Genomic DNA, 19,425 nt, shown 5'->3' with positions numbered 1-19,425 from the left:
TAAGCACAACTGATTACACCCCTTGATGACATGGCCATACTTTACATAATTTCGTAACTATAATTATGTAAACTGGCAACCTCTCCACTTCATTCACGCATTTCAAACCTTGGCAACCTAGATACAGTTTCATCCCCAAGATTTTGAATGAGAAGTCTGTATTTCGTTGTGATCCGATGTTCATGCCCACGTGTAAAAACTCAACTTGTGCATCAAATTACTGAGAATACAGCACATCACACCTATACCTATTTGTGGTGGAGATTTATGACATTTACAGGTGCACACTTTATTTGAAGTTAGTAGGATTTTTTTTAAATGTTATTTCAGATTAGGAGTAAGGAGACAAGGGGGCGATAGCATCTATCTGTCTATCTATCTATCTATCTATCTATCTATCTATCTCTATTATCCATCCATCCATCCCTCCACCTATCTGTCTTCTGGATCTGGAGGCAGGGGATATTAAAAAAATGGTGACTCATATATACTATCCACATAAAAGGTAATTAAGTGAAAACTGTTAATAAGAGTTTCTGCTTGGTCAATGTAGATCTGAAGGTTCGTTATAGTTTTGTTATGTTAAAGATGGCCCTTTTCATGCAGGATCCAGATCTTATCACCATGGTATAGATAGCACTGCAAAGGAAGATTAGTAAAATGTAAAAGTTGGAAAAGCATGCAGAAACTTAACAGGTGGCTTGTGGTGTAGGCCAGGAGATATGACTGGGACATTGGATCTAACTCAAAAATAGAGCTTAGATGGTCAACAAGATCGATGAAGACTTGACAAGGAAGTCATTGACATGGTGACCACTCACCAGATGTGACCATTTAGGGGATTATGAATGTGTCAGCATCTGTGATTCATCATGAAATTTAGGACTAGTAGCACCCCAGACCTATTCTTGGGGATGGAGTCGGGGGGAGGGAGCCAGAAAAGTATGCTACCTGGAGAAGCAGATGCCCAGAAGATAGTACAAATCCCACTTGACCCACTGGTCCCAATGACCCCTTAGCAAATCCCAGTGGTCAGTAATAAAGCAAGAAGACATGAGAATGTGCAAAGAGGAATGAATAGCGGGAGCCATGGGATTTCTTGCCTTGACTGGGAGACTGTCTCTCATGCAGCATAAATGCGCTGTGGGAAGGAGCCAAAAAGCAACACAAGGTAAGAAGAGCAGCCATCATGACACCTGCAGCAATGGCAGCCCCAATTAAGGGAGAGTTCGTCGTCCAATGGAATCCTGAGTTAAATACCAGCAACTTCTGTTTATATAAATATTACCATCTCATAAGGGCAAGCATGGAGCTCAAGAGAAGGGCACAGAAGAGGGATTAATAAGCCTCAGATGCCTGTCTGACTTCCCAATTCCTATGAAAAGGGATTAAGATAGAAGAATTCATCTTGCATGGTACATATTTTAGTCTTAAGTACTATTCAAACATATACACCATAATGCAGATTTATCTGTGCATCCAATTCTTGAGGTGTCATGTGCCTTTCTGGCCACCTGTACAGCAATCCCCAATAGTAGAGGTCTTGATTTAGATCTCAAGAGAAACTGGGTTCATCGGGTCTGTTAGTCCGACCATTATGGTGACCCATGGTATACTATCTCTGTCCATGCTTCTGGACACAACTAGGTGATACAAATATACCGAGACCATGGATCCAGATGCATTGATTCCTAAAACAATTACGACGTGCCCACAATCTGCTGACGCTGTGCTCAGTGCTGACACTGTGATAAATAAATAAGATCTGATCTTGGCCTTAAGAAGCATCGCGATCTAGTGAGCAAAACAGATATGCCAAGAAGGAAGCAAATTGTGACATGCTATTACAACTGATTTTTGAGGCAATGTAGAATGAATCTGAATCAATCAAAGTGTCTCAAAGGAGGTGACTGATATTGAGGGATGAATGGAAGTCTGAGAGTCTTAGAGGAGGGGTATCCCAACCAGGAAAGATTGGTCAATACATCAGGGGATGGTAGAAGGCAGGCTCTGTTTGGGGGGAATGACAGCAAGCTTGTCATGACTGGAGAATGTAGGATTTGTCAGGTGAAAGGCAATCAGGGGAAGCTGGAAAGACGGTGTGGCCCAAGTTCCAAGATGGGACATTTCATCTGCTAAAGGTAAAGTAAGAAGGGAAAGACAGAAGCAGCAAGCTGGAGGTTAGGGGGAGGAAATGCTTGGGAGAGTCCTTTTGGAGAACAGGAATGGAAGCTGATTAGACACAGTCAATGCAAAGTAGATCACTATTTTTTTAAGGTTTTATTTATTTATTTTGAGAGAGAGAGAGAGAGAGAGAGGGAGCTCGCAAGCAGGGGAGGAGCAGAGAGAGAGAGAGGGAGGGAGAGAGAGAGAATCCCAGACTCTGAGCTGTCAGCACAGAGTCCCACACGACCCGGGGCTGACCTGAGCCCAAATCAAGAGTCAGTTTTAACCAACTGAGCCACCCAGGCACCCTTAACGCAGATCACTTTTTAATTCTAACACTATTAGTCAGAGTCATTACATAAGTTGTTTAAATGCTTTTGAGACAAAGTTCCCTCATCATTAACATAAGGAATTTGGACCAGGTGATCCCTAAGTCTTTCCAGCTATACCTGTGTTGATATTAAATGGAAACACTCCAATTTATAGGTGGAGAAATTAAAGCTCAGGGCAATAAATGTCCAAAGTTGCAAGCCTGAGACGGGTGAAGCCAAAATTTGAACCCGCATCTAAACGCCCCAATTCCTAAACCACCTTCACCATGGTACTGGTAAGGCATCACACATATTTTTCTTGACAGTTCTGTTACCTTTTACATTTATAGCCTGTGCCCGGTCAAGCAAATTCTTTCCTACAACAAATAATGCAGCATGGTCTTTATCTCTATGGTGTGTTCAGTAAAACTCAGCAATTTAGAAGCATACTAAATGTATAAAAAGCACTGAGAAAGATATTCCAGAAAAGAAGAAAATGGAAGGGCTGGATAAGAAACCTGGACTTCATGTACTTGTACTTCTCTCTCTCTCTCTCTCTCTCTCTCTCTCTCTCTCTCTCTCTCCTACCACATCTGATTGGTCACGTAAGTCACTGATCCCGCCTACCAAATGTCTCCTCCTCTTCCTTCCATTATGGCTTCCTGCCTGTACCATCATCTGAGGCTTCTAAGTGGTCCCTTTGTCTCCTGTAACTGCCCTGCCTGTACGCGGCAGTCAGTTACCTTCCAGAGCCCAGATCTGATTAGCATGGCATTCAACCTGCAAGCCAGGCTTCCTGTCAGCCTCCACTGCACTGCCATGTCCCCTCTTGTCCACTATTTCCTGCATATCTTATCAACATTTTGGGGCCAAACCTTAGCCCAAGCACTCCTTCTGTTGGAAAGGGCTAATTAACTCACAGCCACCTCATTTCAAAATCTCTTGATTTGGTGCCTGCTTCTGTATTTCTAATGCCGTTCTTTTCATTTTGATTATCTCAAGTCTCCTTTTGAAGGTTACTGATGGAGCCTGCCACGGCTCCCCCTGGATGGAGTCCAACTACTCCCGCTGGAAGGCTCATCCCAGAACATACTCCTGGTCACGGCCGTTTTACATCCGTAGATTCCCATTGGATTTAATTAACAACTTAAAATCTGAAGCGTGGTGCTTTGGACTGACCTGTGTCTCCCCCAAAACCTCAGATTCGTATGCTGAAGCCTGAATCCCCAATGTGACTGTATTTGGAGGCAGGGCCAAAAAGAAGGTAATTAAGGTTAAATAAGATCATAAGGGTGGAGCCCTAATCCAATAGGATTAGTGTCCTTCAAACAAAAGACATTGAAATCTCCTCTCTCTCCTCTCCCCTCCAACCATCAATGCCGGACCCTGGAAGAAAGGCCATGTGAGCATACAGCGAAAACATGGCAGGAAGAGATCTCTCACCAAAAACTGAATAGGTTGGAACCTGGATCCTGGACTTCCCAGGCTCCAGAACTGTGAGAAAATGTTTCTGTTGTTTAAGCCCCCCGATCTATGGTACATATTTTTTTATGGCAGCCTGAACAGACTAGATACACATGACACACAATTTCTTCTATAATCTAGTTGTCATCGTCTTCTCTAGACTAGACTCTATCAACCTCTGCCTTCATATTGTGTGCTGTATCACTTCCAACCCCCTTTGTCCCTGGGCCATTGCACATGACAGCGGGCAAGTTTGCAACGCCTACTTCCTCCTTATGGTCTGGTTAACTCTGAGACTTCTTCCAAATTGAACTCAGCTGGGTTAGGCAACCTTCTAACGCATTTCCATGATATCTCATGGGCACATGGGTCATAAAAATCACCATGCTATATAGCAATTATCCATTTCCTTGTCTGTTTCCTGGGACAGATTCTTAGGAAAGGGGCCACGTTTTAAATTTCTGAATCCCTCTCTGTTTATTAGGAACATACTGACGGTCTGACTAAATTAGTCATACTATTTCATTTAGAGAGCATTAGACAGGACTAAGTTCTCTCTCTGCCACTTGTCAGTTATTACTCTTAGAAGACTATTTCTTTTCATTAATGTCTTCATCTGTCCAATTATGGTGATATTTTGGTTGTATAACACAATGATAGCATGATATCACATACACAATGACATTATGTTAAGATCGATGGGCAGAATTGATTATTCCTCCCTTCTCTTTTCACATACTTTGTTTATAACTTGGTCACAACATTTGCCCAAGTTTTCCTTAATCAGAGTGATATATGTGTGCACCTGCTGCTTTTCCCTTGGTGATAAGCCCAGTTGGGCAGGGAACAGGTATATTCCACATATGCTGCATTCAGCTGCATCAATGAGTGCCTCACACATAGAAGGTATTCATATCCATGCCCCAAAAGTGAGAGAGAGAGAGACAGAGAGACAGAGAGACAGAGAGACAGAGAGACAGTAATTGCATAAGTCCTGTGTGTTTTGGTATCTTGTCTGTAACGAACCTTAGATTTTTTAGAATATTCTTCACTATATTTATTGGTTTATTTATCAATTGAGATATAATTGACTTATATTAGTTTTAGGTGTACAACACGAGGATCTGATATATGTATATGTTGTGAAATGATCACCACAATAAGTCTGGTTAATATCCATCACTATGCATAATTACAATTTTTTTTTCTTGTGATGAGAACCTTTAGGTCTATTCTCTTAGCAATTTGCAACTCACGTTTGTTTTTTTCTTTTTAATGTTTATTTATTTTTGAGGGGGGAAGGGGCAGAGAGAGAGGGAGACAGAATCTGAAGCAGGCTCCAGGCTCCCAGCTGTTAGCACAGAGCCCAGTGCAGGGCTCCAACTCACTAACTGTGAGATCATGAGCTGAGCCAAAGTCCGATGCTTAACCAACTGAGCCACCCGGGCATCCAACACGTTTTTTTAAATGTCTATTTATTTATTTTTGAAAGGGGCATAGAGGGGGTGGGGGAGACAGAGAATCACAAGCAGGCTCCATGCTGTTGATGCGGGGCTCGAACTCACGAACTCTGAGCTCATGACCTGAGCTGAAATCAAGAGTCTAAGAGCTAACTGATTGAGCCATCCAGGCACCCCTACATTTGTTTTTAAAATGTCAACTACAGCTGCTTAATCTGCTCCCAGTCTTCCCATTTCTGAGTTATTTAGATGTTTATTGATCAGGATTGATCTATACAGGCTAGGAACCCTGGCTAAGAGTTCACTTTTGACTTTAAATGGGATTTGAACTCAGATGTGCAAGTGGATTAGTCAATCTACTCAGCAAGCAAGTAAGAAACAGCACATCCTTCTTCCTCCTAGCTTCAGGTCACCCTTTAGGGCTCCCTATTGTCACAAGCTAACAAGGGGCTGGCTGCTGGAGGAGAAATGCTCTCTCATTTCTCAGCACTGCAGAGCAGAACATAAGGAGAGGTGTTAGTTGAGAGACAATTGCCTATTAACTGGCAGAGTGTTAACTAATGAAGGCGAGTGCACCTTGTATATTGCACAGTCTGTAGCTGGTTCATTTTCAGTCGAATGCTTTCGATCTGTGTTAAGTTTGGGATGAGGGGGGTCTTAAACAATCTCCAATTTAATCATCCTGCAGGTAGGACATTTGTTCCTAAGGAAGAGTGTGTGGTCTCCTAAATGGGTTTAAGAGACTGTCTTTAAAGGACCTAGTTTAAAACAAAAGAGGAAACCTGGGACAAGGAAAGGATTCTGGAAAGCAAAACGAAATCCTGGGGAGATCAGATGTCTACTGTTTGATGGCAGAAGGGGTGCGAATTCCAGCATGAGCGCTATTCCAGGATGAAATGGTTCCTCTGCCAGAAAATTGACTGGTGCTAAGTTTCTCTAATTAGAGTGCCAGGTAAATGAATTACTAGCACCATTCTGCTGACTCCCAGACACAACGTTCAAGGTGGCCCGGGCCAGTAAACAGGGGTGGAAAACATATCCTCACACATTCGCTTGGTGCCTGAAAAACAAGCAATTTAAGAGAAGACATCTGGACACAAAATCTGAACGGTTCTCAGAGCCCATCAAAACATGGATTTGATGGCTTGGCGTCTGGTTGCTAAGCAACGTACTTCTTACATTCAAAACAGAGTTGTAAAAGTAGGTTCCAGGTGCCAACTTCGGGTATTTCTCATTGAAAAAAAAAAAGCCATGAACGTTTCTCTTAGGTCTTAGGGTACCTGATTTCCACGGTGGAAGGGCTCAGATGATTTCTGCTCTCGTCCCCTTATTTCTCACCTTCTGAAGCATTAGGTGGAGTTTAACTTTACATTTCAAGGTACTCTTACTGGATGCTGCATAAGGGTCTTGTCATATTTTTCTCAGCCCCCCAGTGAACAGCATTCTTTGAAATTAAGTCTATATAGTCACAATACACATGCTTTTTAAGTATTTGGTTCTTCTCAAGTTAGATGTATATACCAGAGGGCCAACCACAACCTAAGTGAGATTTGCTTTACCAAAAGTATGCTTCTGCTTGGCAGGGAGGCGACGGAGGGCCCATGGAAAATATTTTCCATGTGCAGACTCCTTTGGAAAATGTTATGTTATTACAATACTCATTAACATTAAGATAGACCATTAATCTCTTGCTCCCTTGCCTTTATCTACTTCAAACGTACCGATAGGTTTCAGAGCTTGGAAAATAGGAATTGTTAACTCCCCAAACAAAACACAAATCCAGAAAAGCAATAGGCAGATCATTTAGAACCACTAACGGATTTCCCTTTTTTTTTTTTTTTTTTTTTCTGGGAAGCAATTAGGAAAATTATGGGGCAGGAGGAGGTAGGGAGTAATGGGGTCTTCTATTAATTTTTGTTTGTTTTAAAAATTATGGAACGTGCATTTGTATTCCAAAATGAAAGTGAACTATTAAAATGACCTACTCATTTGGAGTAGTGTGCCTACAAAAGTATTTTTTCCTCTGTCTCTAGAGAACTTCCTTCCATAAACTCTCTGAAGCCTTCTTCTTGGCAGCTTCTTGTGATGCAGCAGAGCAAGAAATCCAGACGTGGAAAATTGCTTACAAGAAAAAAAAAAAAAAAAGTCTTGGAAACCAAATAAAAAAGGACTAGTTTTACAGGAGAAGTTCACTCCATACAGGAGGCTACAAAACGAACGTTCTTCCATTTCAAAGATTAATGTAGCGCAGAGAAATTACAGGATGGTTTTTAGATCACTTAATGAGAAGGAAGATTTTCCATCGTGCGTAGCCTCAGGTCCTGCCAGGTTCTTCCTAAACTGTTGCCCTCTGGCATCTTTGTTTACATGTGGTTTGCATTTATGTCCCCCCCCCATGGACCACAAGTGTTTCTCCATTCCAAATTTATCGACACTTTTCCTTCATACCAGGGGTGCCTTGGTAGAAACAGAGAATTAGGTGGTGGAGACCTATGATTCTAAAGCCTCCAAGCCATCATGGCATCTTCTATCCTAGCTCTGGGCACTCCATTTCATACCATGCGTTTGCATGATGTTTCAAACTTCCAAATCCTTCAGCTACCCTGGGTGGATCCCAAATACTTAAAGAATGAGCTTTGAAAGGCAATTCTTACCAGGCAGCCGAGAGGCATGGCTTAAAACTGCCAATCAGAGCACAGTCATGAAGCAGGCTCAGAGCTCTGAGGAAGCCAGGCTCAAAACCAGCCCAGGCTCCGTGTCTGAATGTCACATTTAGGTGGGGACTGAATGATTGAGCAAATAGATACTGTGTTCTTCCCAGAACCTCCGGGCCCATAGAGATCAGTTTCTTTCCTTCCCTTTAACCATCTTCCTTTTAAAAGAGGGAAATCCTGGGAAAGCATTCCTTCCTCGTGTCTTGACTCTTTGCCCAGGTCTTTCCACACTGGGGCTTCAGAAACACGTTCATCCAAAACCCAAACATGCAAGCTGGATGTGACCCTTCGCTGACAGCTCCGGAGGGACAGGCAGTGCCTGACTGGAGGACTAGGCAAAGGAGGCACTAAGGATCCTGACAAGACTGGGTTATCCTCCTTGCCCTCCCGAATCCCTTCCTTACCAGAAACAAAAATTCACCAAGGTGGACACGTAAGAACTTCGTTAAAAAGCCAAACTAGAAAAAGAGTCTTTCCCTTGAAAAGTCTTTCCTCGGCTTATGCCACAGGAGTGGTTCCAGTAAGGAAGTATGGACACTGACAATGAGAGGTCATGGATAAAGTGGCTACAAGGGATGAACCAACAAGCCCCTCCCATGAGGTTGCACCAAGTCGTATATTTAGGCTCACTGAGAGGTGGAAGATCCCCCTTCCCCCACCCCCACAAAAGCAGAAGAGGGAGGAGGAGGAGAAAGAGGAGGAAGATGAAAAGGAGGAGGAGGAGGAAGAAATGAAAGGAAGAAAGAAAGAAAAAGAAAAACAAGAAGAAAAAGAAAGAAAGAAAGGAAGAATGAGAAAGAAAGAAAGACCACCCATTCCAAAGATAAATTTGATTTTGAGGTGCCTGGGTGCCTCAATCAGTTAAGCATCCCAGTTCAGTGCAGGTCATGATCTCCTGGTCCAGGAGTTCAAATCCCGCATCGGGCTCCGTGCTGACAGCTCAGAGCCTGCTTCAGATTCTATGTCTCCCACTCTCTCTGCCTCTGCCCTCCTCACGCTCTCTCTCTCTCAAAAACAAACATTAAAAAAAAAAAGACAGATTTGCTTTTCTCCTTCTCCCACTTAGCTCTGTACATTTTCTCAACCATTCTAGTCCCTTCTTATCCTATTTATGCCTCTAGGACACCGTATCTCAGACTAGAGACACCCAGCCTGACTGATCGTCTACGCAGGTCTAGCCATTCAAGGCAGGGAATGCTTCTGGGGACACCCAGACCACGCGAGCAGGGCTGCAGGCTAGCTGGGTTATCCTGCAAGGAGCACTCCGGCAAATCCGCAGCGGCAGGCGGCGTGTGGGAGAAGCCAGGCGGTCAGCAAGGCTGAACCTCTGACCCACCTCCTTCCACGGGCGCTCGGACCACCCACGCAGGTTGGACTCACCTCCCGCGTGAACAGAATGGCCGCGTCGTGATGCTCCTCGTGGTCATCCTCCAGCTGGTTGTGCTGATGCTGCCACTTGCAAAAGTTCTTGAGCGTGGTGGCCGCGTTCTTGCTCACCTCCAGGCTCTTGTCCTTGTCACCCAGCACCACCACCTTCACCACGGCCAGGCGGATGTGGTTCTCGATGCTGGCGTGGCTGTACAGCCTGTTGGCGATGGAGGCCAGGGTCAGCAGGTAGTGCTGCAGGCCCCGGCCGTACATCCGCGCCATGGACGCGTCAGCCACCAGGAGAAGCTCCACCTGGCGGGCCCGGGAGATGGAGCGGCGCCGCCGCCGCCACCACGTCTGGGGTCCCTGGGTCCCCTCGGAGGAGGGAACCGTCTGGTCCGGGAACTGCGGGGCCAGCTCCCAGCGTGGGTCTGGGCTGCCGTGCGCCGGGGGGCGCTCGCGAGGCCCTGGCGGGGACGCGGGAGTCTCGCAGCTAGCGCGCGGCGGCACGGCCTCAAAGCTGAAGCCCTCGCGGGTGTAGACGTGCAGGATCCGCGAGGACCCATCTCCGTACACTCGCCCGGCCTCGGCCTCGGCCCGGGGCCCGCGCAGCAGCGGCTTCAGGGTGTAGCGCGCGTGCTTCACCGCGAAGAAGCCGTCGAGCCCGCCGCAGAGGTCAAAGACAGCCAGGGAGCGGGGGCTGCCGTCCACGGTGCCGCGGTGGAAGCAGTGGTCCCGGTGGCGCCGGCTGGCACCCGGACCGCTTCCCGCGGGCGCAAAGCCAGCGGCGCCCACCGAGCCATCGCGCTCCAGGTCCAGGAGGAACCTCCGGCCGCCCGCGTAGACGAGGTAGCCCACCTTGCCGCCGCCGGCGTAGATCTGGTCGATGTTGTGCACCAGCCCGCCGCTCCTGCGCTGCGGCGCCAGGGGGTGCGTGTGGCCCGGAGGCTCGGCCCGCTCCTGCGCCTCCTCCCCCTGCCGCCCGCGGGGCTGGGCGGCCGCTGCGGCAGCCCGAGGCTGCCCGGCTGTATCCTGGGCAGGTGCCGCGGCGGGGCCGGCCGCGACCGGGGGCAGGCGGAGCGCGCACAGCAGCAGGGACGCCCACCCGAGCAGCATAGTGCGCCGCCCGCGGGGAGGGGCCGCGCGACGGGGACTTGATGGGTATCTGTTATTCGGTGTGGAAGTGACCGGGGCGGGAGGTGGGGGGCTCAACACACACTTGCTTGCAAGGCTGAGTCAAGTGTCGGAGGGAGGAGGGCCTGGCGGCAGTGCCAGCCGGTCCCAGCCTCGGTGCCAGCGTGCGAACTTTTCTTTGTTGCTTTGGAAAATGTTTGGATGCGTGCTCCGGCAAAAAAAGGGAGGGGGAATAAAAAGGAAAAAAAAAGGGGGGGGGGGACGCCGGGTTGTGGAGGTTCCGCAAATACAAGGAAAGGGGGTGGGGGGGAATAACCCAAATCCAGCCCCCAGTGCAGCCACTAACGGTGCACGACAAAAAGTACGGATGGTGTCGCGCACCAGGCTGGCAACTGGTGCGCGCGGCCTCCCGCCCCCTCGCTGCTCTGGACCCGCCGGCAGCGGGGGTTCCAAGCTCCGGAGCCCAGTCCTTTTCTTATTCTGTGGGTGTCCTTGACTCTACTAGAACCAGGAGAAAAGGAAGAAAGAGAGGGAGAAAAGCCATAAAAATTGAAACAAAAAATGCCAGGCGCGGCCTGCGGGCAGCCAGCGAAGCGGCGCGTCCGTGTCCCTTCGGATGCAGTGTCGTCCTGCCCGCCGTCATCCCCAGTCGGCCGCTGCGAGCGCGGAGAGCAGCGCGAGCGCTGTGAAGATGCGAGGAGGTGGAACAATGAATTTATAGCGGCATGCCATCCTGCAATGGCAATTTCAACAATTCGTCACTGCAAGCTGCCTCTTAAAGGGAGAGCTTCCCCCACCCCTCCCACCCTTCCCGGTCCGCGCCTAATCAGATGGGGGAGGGCGGGCGAGGGGGGGGGGTTGGGGGGTGATCGAGGAAAGGAAGACCGAGAGGGACCCGGCGAGGTGGAAGGAGGAACGAGGGAGGGAGCAAGGGCGAGAGGGGGGGGAAAAAAAAAGTATTGGGGTAAGAAAAACAGATTTCCTTGGCCTCATTTAAAGCCACAGTGGCTCCGGGTTTGTCTGATATTTCACAACCAATCGGGGTTGGCTAACCCCGGCTTACCTCATCTCCTGAAGGGGTGTTTTGAAAGTTACTGAGACAGTGCAAGTCTCTCCCTGCCTCCTTCTCTCCTGCTCCTTCTCCCTGGGTAGGAAGTTCCTGCCGCAAGTTTTTTTCCTCGGTGCACGCCCGTGCGCTCCCGCCTCGAAGACCTTGCCGCTCCGTCCGCCCGCCCGGGGCTTTCGGCTGCCCGTGCGGCCCCGCGCCCCGCGCCCTCCTCGCCGGCCCGCCGCCTCCCCCGTTCCCGGGGTGCCTCCCCTCCCCAGGTCCCCGGCCTCTTCGCTGCGGGACGCTCGTCGGGCTCGGGCTCCGGGTGACTAAGTTCTCCCAGCCACCGGCAAAGGGGCCGGGCGGCCGGAGAGCCGCAGGCGCTTCCTGGCGCGTCGCTGCGCCCCGAGTCCTGCGGTGTCCGCGGCAGGGTCGCTCGCCGTCTGGGAACTCCGCTCCTTTGTGTGCGAGCCCGGGGCTCACCCCCCACCCCCCCGCCTTTCTCCGCGCGCCGATCCTCGGCGCCCGCAATCTGTCACTTCATCCCGGGCGACTGGAACTTCCTTCGCTCTGCTCTAAGAAGGCAGGGCGAGAAAGAGTTAACTGTGGTAGAGAATTGAGCTTTTTTTTTTTTTTTTTTTTAAATAAGCTTAAAAAAAAAAAATATGTGCCCATACTTTCTCTTCTTCCTCCTGCTTAAATGAAAATCAGATACCCGTTATTTGTATTTATGTGTCCTAAAACAACCGCTCATCGCTCCAGGCCCTGACCTACTATCCTTCTCAGAAATTCCTGTTAGGAGAAGAAAAAAAAAAGAAGACTGGAGAAGAGGGGAGAGGGGGGTGCAGGTCGGTGCTTATTGGTAGGTGAGTGGCATAGTCATTGTGACTAGGTTTCTCCTAGTTTCTTTGTTTCCTGTCATTATGGACCCTAATAGAAACGGAAAGAACATCCCAGGGCGTTCTGACCACTATCTGGTAATGGGTAGAAGATCTCCTAGAACAGGAGCACCTCCCACTTCCCTTCATTCTTCAGGCTAATTAATGAATCCGTGGGTAAAATGAATTCTGTATAATTAGCACTTTTCTGCCTTTCTTAGCTTTCACTTACAGAGATGCGCAGGATAGTGGGCCTTCCTCAACGGACCCTGAGCTACAGGTGGTTTCCCCAGATCCTTGCTAAGAGGTGTTGTCGCTTTTTCCGGCAGTGGTTGCAGGTCCTCAGAGTGGCGGGGAACCCCGTGTGGGAAGCTCAGAATTGCCCAGCAATGGTGCCCAGTGCGTTGAGGACCCTCTGGAGTCAGTCATGGGGGAGGCGGGGTGATGCATATCCTGAGCGTTAGCTCATGTGTATAAATGAAATGATCGCTTGGGGATCCTGGACCACCCAACAGCCCCTAGTGGATTCTGAAATACCTCCAGACTTGGCAGGAAACTGCTGTTGCTTAAAGCCTGTCATCCCCTTTTTATTCCACACCCCCTGGGTCTCTCAGTGGTCAGTTGCCCAAAGCCAATTCTACCAGTTGAATAGTTGGAGGGACCAGAGGTGTTCAGGATCAGGATAGATGGAAGCTGTCTTCTCTGTCCCTCCTCAAAACCTTGTGGTCCTTCGGTCTTAATAGAGAGCAAACTTTTTTTTTCTCCTTCCAGTTTCACTGAAAAGTGAGCACCAATACTCGGCACTCAACACCATCTCTAAAACAACTTTGATTTACTAATGTTAACCATTTCATCATTGTTACTCCCAGAGGATCATTTTGCGAGATAAGCATTTTGGATGACAGTGGCTTGAACTTGTGAATTACAATTATTTGCCTTCACAGGCAGGAAATGTCTTATTTAGCACTTATGGGAATGCCAGCCGAATTTTCCTCTTAGTGAAAGTTTTGCTCCTCTTTCAAAAACACGGTATTTCTCATGTGAATCATGCCTCTGAACTTTATGCCTTTAAGCTTAATTACATAATGACATTTGTCCTCAGAGTATTCAAATGTTTAGAAGTATGTTGAAGAACAGGACAGGGCAGAGAAGGCTCCAAACAGGAGTATCAAGCACTAAATATTTATTAGAACCACACAGTCACAAAGGCACTGTAACGACAGCTTATAAATAGGATGAGTGGATTCTTACATAGTCAGGCGATTTCTACTTGGGGGTGATTTTAACTTTTCTGTGAAAGTAACTTGGATACTTTAGGAAGTTCGTTTGGTAATGCTTTTCAGATATTACCCTCGTGGATTAGGATGAAGTGCTAAGTTCCAGAGCAATGAATGTCTTGTCAGTCCAAGGAAGTCATTTGTCCTGGATGAAAGTAGTCCAAGTTGTTATTTTTCTTTTACAGTAGAAGGCTAAAATATATTAGCAGTCGTGCGTAGGTGGGCTAACTGCTACTTCAGTCTTTGATTATTCCAAAAATACCGTTGGATTTGTGCATTTTTAACCAGAACTTTTCGCTGCGTTGGTGGAGGACGTGATCACACCTGATAACGTAATTTTACATTTCCCAAAAGGGGAAGGAGACTTGCTCTGCCGGCCAGTGGGAAGTTACAGTTGAAATTTATCCTGGTGATCACCTAAGGCCGCGTCCTCCGGGTACCAAAGAGGAGCTGAGAGCAGAGACCAAAGCGATTGCCCGCGGTTAACAAGTCCACCGGTGGTCAGCTCTCCTGAATCCTGAAAACTTGACTTCTTCAGTTGGTGCTGAATCGACAGCACCCCTTAAAATCTATCCAGTTTCGCAAATGTCTGTCGAGGGCTGGCTACCAAGTGCTGTGTGAAGTTCTCCGGAGACACATAAACATGAATAAGCCATGATTGATGTTCAGAGAGGCTCGCGGCTCAGAGAGGAGCCAATTGTACCAGGAGCTGCTTGGACTACGGGCTGGAAAATGCAAATATGGCGGGAGAAAGGCAAGAGAGTAACTAACCCCTGCAGGTGCTCTGAGCTATGTATTTCCAGGACAGCTTCACTCCATAGGACTTGTGTATCCTTGTAAGTAGTATTTTCTCACATTTCCATTTGCTGATGTGTCATTTCCTCCCCTCCCCCATCTATGATTTTAATGGTAAGGGTGAGGAAATAAGTGACAATAAAATACTCCCCCTCTAGCCAAACACCTGCTCCTCACCTCCCGTGCAGGAGAATCACAGCCTCTCAACTCTGCGCAATAATTTTCCTTTCCCACACCCAGATTCCCTACCCCAGGCCTTACTGTATTTCAGGCTTCCTTAGTATCGTCTCCCTTTGGGGCCGGATGGTGGATGCGAGGAAGACAGCCTCTCCGTGGCTACTTAAGGCCCTTTATGCATGCCTTGAAGACTCTGGGCCAGCCCTTTCCTTGGGGGGGGCACTCAGCTTTTCAAGTTCTAGTTCTCAGAAGACATGCTTCAAAACCAGAGGTTATTTTTAGTCCCTTCGTGTTGTGCGATTAGGCAGTATGTGTCCTTTGGTGATGGCCTATTTCTCTTACCGTAACGCCTCCAGGTTCATCCGTGTTGTCACCTATAAAACAGTCAAACTCCTGGAATCAGAGAGTAGAGTGATGGTTGCCAGGGCCCAGGGAGAGGGGGAAATGGGGAGTACAGATTCAGTTTTGCTAGACAAATTCTAGAGATCTTCTGGACCACGTCGTGCCTACAGTTAACGATACTGTATCGTGCACTTAAAAATGTATTGAGGGTACATTCCGTGTTAAATGTTCTTACCACAAAGCAAAACAAAGCTAAAGATGACGCTGTAGGAATGTGGGAAGGAGTATATTTACTATACTAGCTTTGATACGAATCCTAAGTGTTTAGAAGATGAAGCTATACCCGAACGGTCCTCTCCTTTTCCAGCCCTTTAACTCCGTCTCCAAATCCTCTTATATCTCAGGATGGTCTAACATGCATCTGGACCGGCCGATACACGTGCACAATCTCCCACACATTGAGCACACAAGGCACGTCAGCATGCCTGTGCGCCCACACACACGCTCACCCCTAACTCAGTGTCCCCTCTGTGCCGCACTGGCCTGTGCAGAGCAAGTTCTGATCTGATTAGTTACACCAATTTCTCGTTGCCCCTCGCAAAGAAATCTTTCTTGCGTAGTAGAGATTTTTTTTCCAGCGAAGTTTGCTGCAATCCTGGTAAAGCTATTGTCTCTGCTATGTGCCTAGGACATATTACAGAACATTCTATCTGTTGTGATGGATAACATACACTTCAGAATCAGTTTGCTGAAAATAAAAAATAAGTTTTTGGAAAAATAGATTTTCCTTTTTCTTATTCACAGAAATTGTAAACTATAAAAAGTCTTCGAGTGAATAATGTACACGTGTATTATTTAAGACATACAGGTGCTATCTGTAAAGTAAAACCAACAAGTCAGTTTTTATGTTGACCAGCTGGGAAATGTTGTTTTAGCTTTTCTTACACAATTATGCGCATATTACTTGCTTTTATGAGTTACTCCAGTTCTCTTTTTTTTTTTTTTTTTTTTTTTTTGCCCCTTTATTTTCCGGAAATCATCTTGAAATCAAACCTTACTGGAAACACATGGAAAATCAGGAATTTCCAGCCTACAGTAATTTGAAACATTTGAGGTCTTTATTTTTCCCTTCATGGAGGCAAATTTAAGAAAAAATTTCAAATTCCTTAATGAGTAGTAATTGTAGTAGGTAGGAGTTGTTGTTCTATAGCAACAATTAATTGTTGTTGTTGTTTTTTAATTCAGGTTTCATGGTAACAACACCTTGCTCAAGCTCCAGAATATTACAGTCTTCTTTGAAAGGATTCGATCTCTCCATGTTAAATGTATTTACCTTATTCTGGTCAGTAAAGTAAGAAGAGGAAATTAGTCTAAACAAAGTTGATAGACACCAATTGGTTACTGTTTCACTCCCCACTGGGCAGGAAGGAAATGGACAAGGTGACTGTGGAGTCAACAAGCTTTCCTCCCGCTCACCATGCTGAGGTCACTGCAAGTTGCTTAGATGATTTAAGAAAGACACTCAGTATCCTTTTTTTCATAGCTGTCCATAGGCTAATACATATCTCTCTAACACACATCTTTCCCAGTCAGGTACTAATAGATGGAAAAGCAGATGATCCTACACGCAGATAGGTGTTCAGATGAAGGCACTGAAGTTTTTAGTTACTTTCTTTTACTTAGGAGGTGATGCTCATTCTATACCTCTCTTTCTGTCTCCAGAATCATTTTGGAAACATGAAATGAGACTGCCTGAATGACGATTTGATTCTACATCGCAGGAAGAACGCTTCCTGTCAATCACCATCAACTCAACTGAGCCTCCCAAAGTGGCTGAAACACTGGAGTCCCAGCAAGATTGCTACATTTGGGGGGGGGGGGTAGGGAGGACGCTTGGGTAGCTCAGTTGGTTAATTTTGGCTCTGGTCATGATCTCTTGCTTGTGAGTTCAAGCCCCGCATGGGATTCTCTCTCTCTCTCTCTCCCTCTCTCTCTCTCTTTGCCCCTCCCCTGAGCATGTTCTCTCTGTCTCTCTAAATAAAGAAATACATATAAAAATAAAAGATTGCTACCTCTGATCGCTGAAAATAGGAGCAGATGAGCCTCAGGCAGCAGAAGAGACAGGGAAGTAGAGACTGATTGATTTATCTAGTTCAGGGAACTGTTCCTTGACCACATTTTCCTGCATTCTTCCCAAAAGCTAGACTCCTGCTTTTGTTTTTCTCCTTTCAGGATCTTCTTCCAACCCATCTATACCCTTTCCAGTCTAGGTAAGTGATGAAACCATGATTCCCTTTGTCCTTCAGGAATGGGGGACATCAAATTTTTAGAGACCAGATCTGGGTAGGAAAGGATAAAGTTGCCACTCAGTAAGACTCAAACCTGTGTTTTAAATCATCCTGTCAAGGGGAGTCCTTACCAGATCTGCCCACAAAGGTTATCACATCCTTGACGGCCCATGTCAGCTGAAGCCCAGATGATTTAGGGGACTCTGTTGAGTGATCCCTGAAAGGTTTCTTTTTGACTCATTACTTTAGAATTATTTACCAGTCGTTGGATGTGAATTACTGAACACGCATTGACATGTGATTGTGTAATCTCTAGCCTGGTTCTCTGCATCTCGGATCTTCATTTATTTCTGCCACTGCGTCGATCAAGTTGTCATCATTTCATTACACCTGGTAGTGTATGAGGTGGCGTTCTTTGAGGAAAGTTGTTTGAGGAAAACGGTGCATATTAAAACTGAAAAGACTGGAGGCACTTTCAGAGGGAAACTGTCAGTCGGGTATGGCACAGAGAAAGCCTCTCGGGTGTATTCCACAGATAAACTCTATGGAACCTGCAGAAAATTTTAAAATGACTTAAAAAAATCGCTGATGGAGGGTTAAACAGCAGACAATCCCGTGGCCTCTCTCTTAGCTCCCAGCCAAACAGATTACCCTCCAAGAAATGCACAACAATGTCTTGAGACTATGAGGTGTCTTGGAGTTTTATTTTTCCTTCGCGGCATTTGATTGTAAACCTTGTTTTCCCTTTGATCACTGACAAGTCTCACGGCTGGGTCCCTCCTACACAAGTCAATTTTGGCATGCTGAATGTAGTTCAGTGTCTCAGAATTATTCTTGTCTTTCCCCCTTCCTTCCACACTCTTTCCCTTTTCCCTGCCCTGCCTCCCTTCTCTTTCTTTTCTTTTATTTTTTTAATGTTTATTTATTTTGAGAGCGAGAGATCGGGGAAGGGAAAGAGAGAGAGGGTGAGGGAGAGAGAATCCCAACCAGGCTCCTTGTTGTCAGTGCAGAGCCCGATATGGGGCTCTAACCCTCAAACCATGAGATCATGACCTGAGCTGAAATCAAGAGTCAGATGCTTAACCCACTGAGCCACCCAGGCTCCCTCCCTCTCTTTCTTTATGTCCCGCTTCTCCACTGGAATGCATGCTCCATGAAAACACCAACCTTGCTTGTCCTTGTCACTGGTGTAACTCCAGTTTCTAGCCAGGAACAGGCACCTGGAGGCACGAGTAGACATGTGCGCTCTACAAAATATGTATGCTAATTATTTTTTAAAGTCTGTTTGCACGTGTTCACTGAAATTCGTCTGACACCCTTCTTAACCATCTTCTCTCTAATAATAAAGCCCTGTCTTTTCTGAGAAACCCATGGCACGTGTCTGAATGATGATGATCTCCTTCCTGCCCCCTTCCCACAAGCCTGGGCACTGGATACCCAACCTGGCAGCTCAGAGCACCCACACACATGGCCATCGCGGTTTGTTCCAGAAAGAGCTCTGCCCATTGGAGTCCCATGGGGGACATCTGCCCTAGTCATCAGCCAAATGTACTCTTTCTCCATGATCCGAAGATACAAGGACCAGGCATGAGAAAGAGAAATCTAATTGCTATCATAAACACCCATAAATTCTCCATGGTTTCACACAATTGAAGTTTACTCTAACCGTTGTAATCAACACCTTCAAATTCCCAGTGCTTTTGCACAATCACATTGTAGTCCTTACTCATATCCTATTTCATTGTGGGTCGATGGCAGGTGGAGTTCTACTGCTCCATGCAAGCATTCAGAAATTCAAGCTCGTTCCATGCCGCAATCCTACCCAGTCTCCATCTGTTGTCTCCAAGGCTGACTTAGAAATGGAAGGAAGAGAGAATAAGAGGGCCGCCCCTCTTATCTGCTTCTGCCTCTAAGTAGTGTCGTTCATTACTTGCAGTCCCTTGGCAGAAGTAGCCATGTGGTCCCATCCAGATGTCAGGGGAAGGCGGGAGCTGGGGAATGGA

The 19,425-nt window shown here is 46.8% G+C and overlaps 1 protein-coding gene across 2 annotated transcripts in view; it reads right to left on the bottom strand.

The window, feature by feature from the left end:
* Window positions 1–10,838, bottom strand: part of ADAMTS5 (ADAM metallopeptidase with thrombospondin type 1 motif 5) — a 50,526-nt gene extending 39,688 nt beyond the window's left edge. For both annotated transcript variants that reach the window (XM_042956429.1, XM_015543309.2), the window contains exon 1: window positions 9,496–10,838. In XM_042956429.1, the coding sequence (XP_042812363.1) occupies window positions 9,496–10,599 (1,104 nt within the window). In that variant the 5' untranslated portion in view covers window positions 10,600–10,838. The remainder of the gene's footprint in view (window positions 1–9,495) is intronic.
* Between the last annotated feature and the right edge of the window lie 8,587 nt (window positions 10,839–19,425).

This window comes from Panthera tigris, chromosome C2, assembly GCF_018350195.1.
Source record: "Panthera tigris isolate Pti1 chromosome C2, P.tigris_Pti1_mat1.1, whole genome shotgun sequence".
Classification (NCBI taxonomy): Eukaryota; Metazoa; Chordata; class Mammalia; order Carnivora; family Felidae; genus Panthera; species Panthera tigris.
Note: the sequence above shows the minus strand (reverse complement) of the source record. Positions and strands in the feature narration are given on the sequence as shown.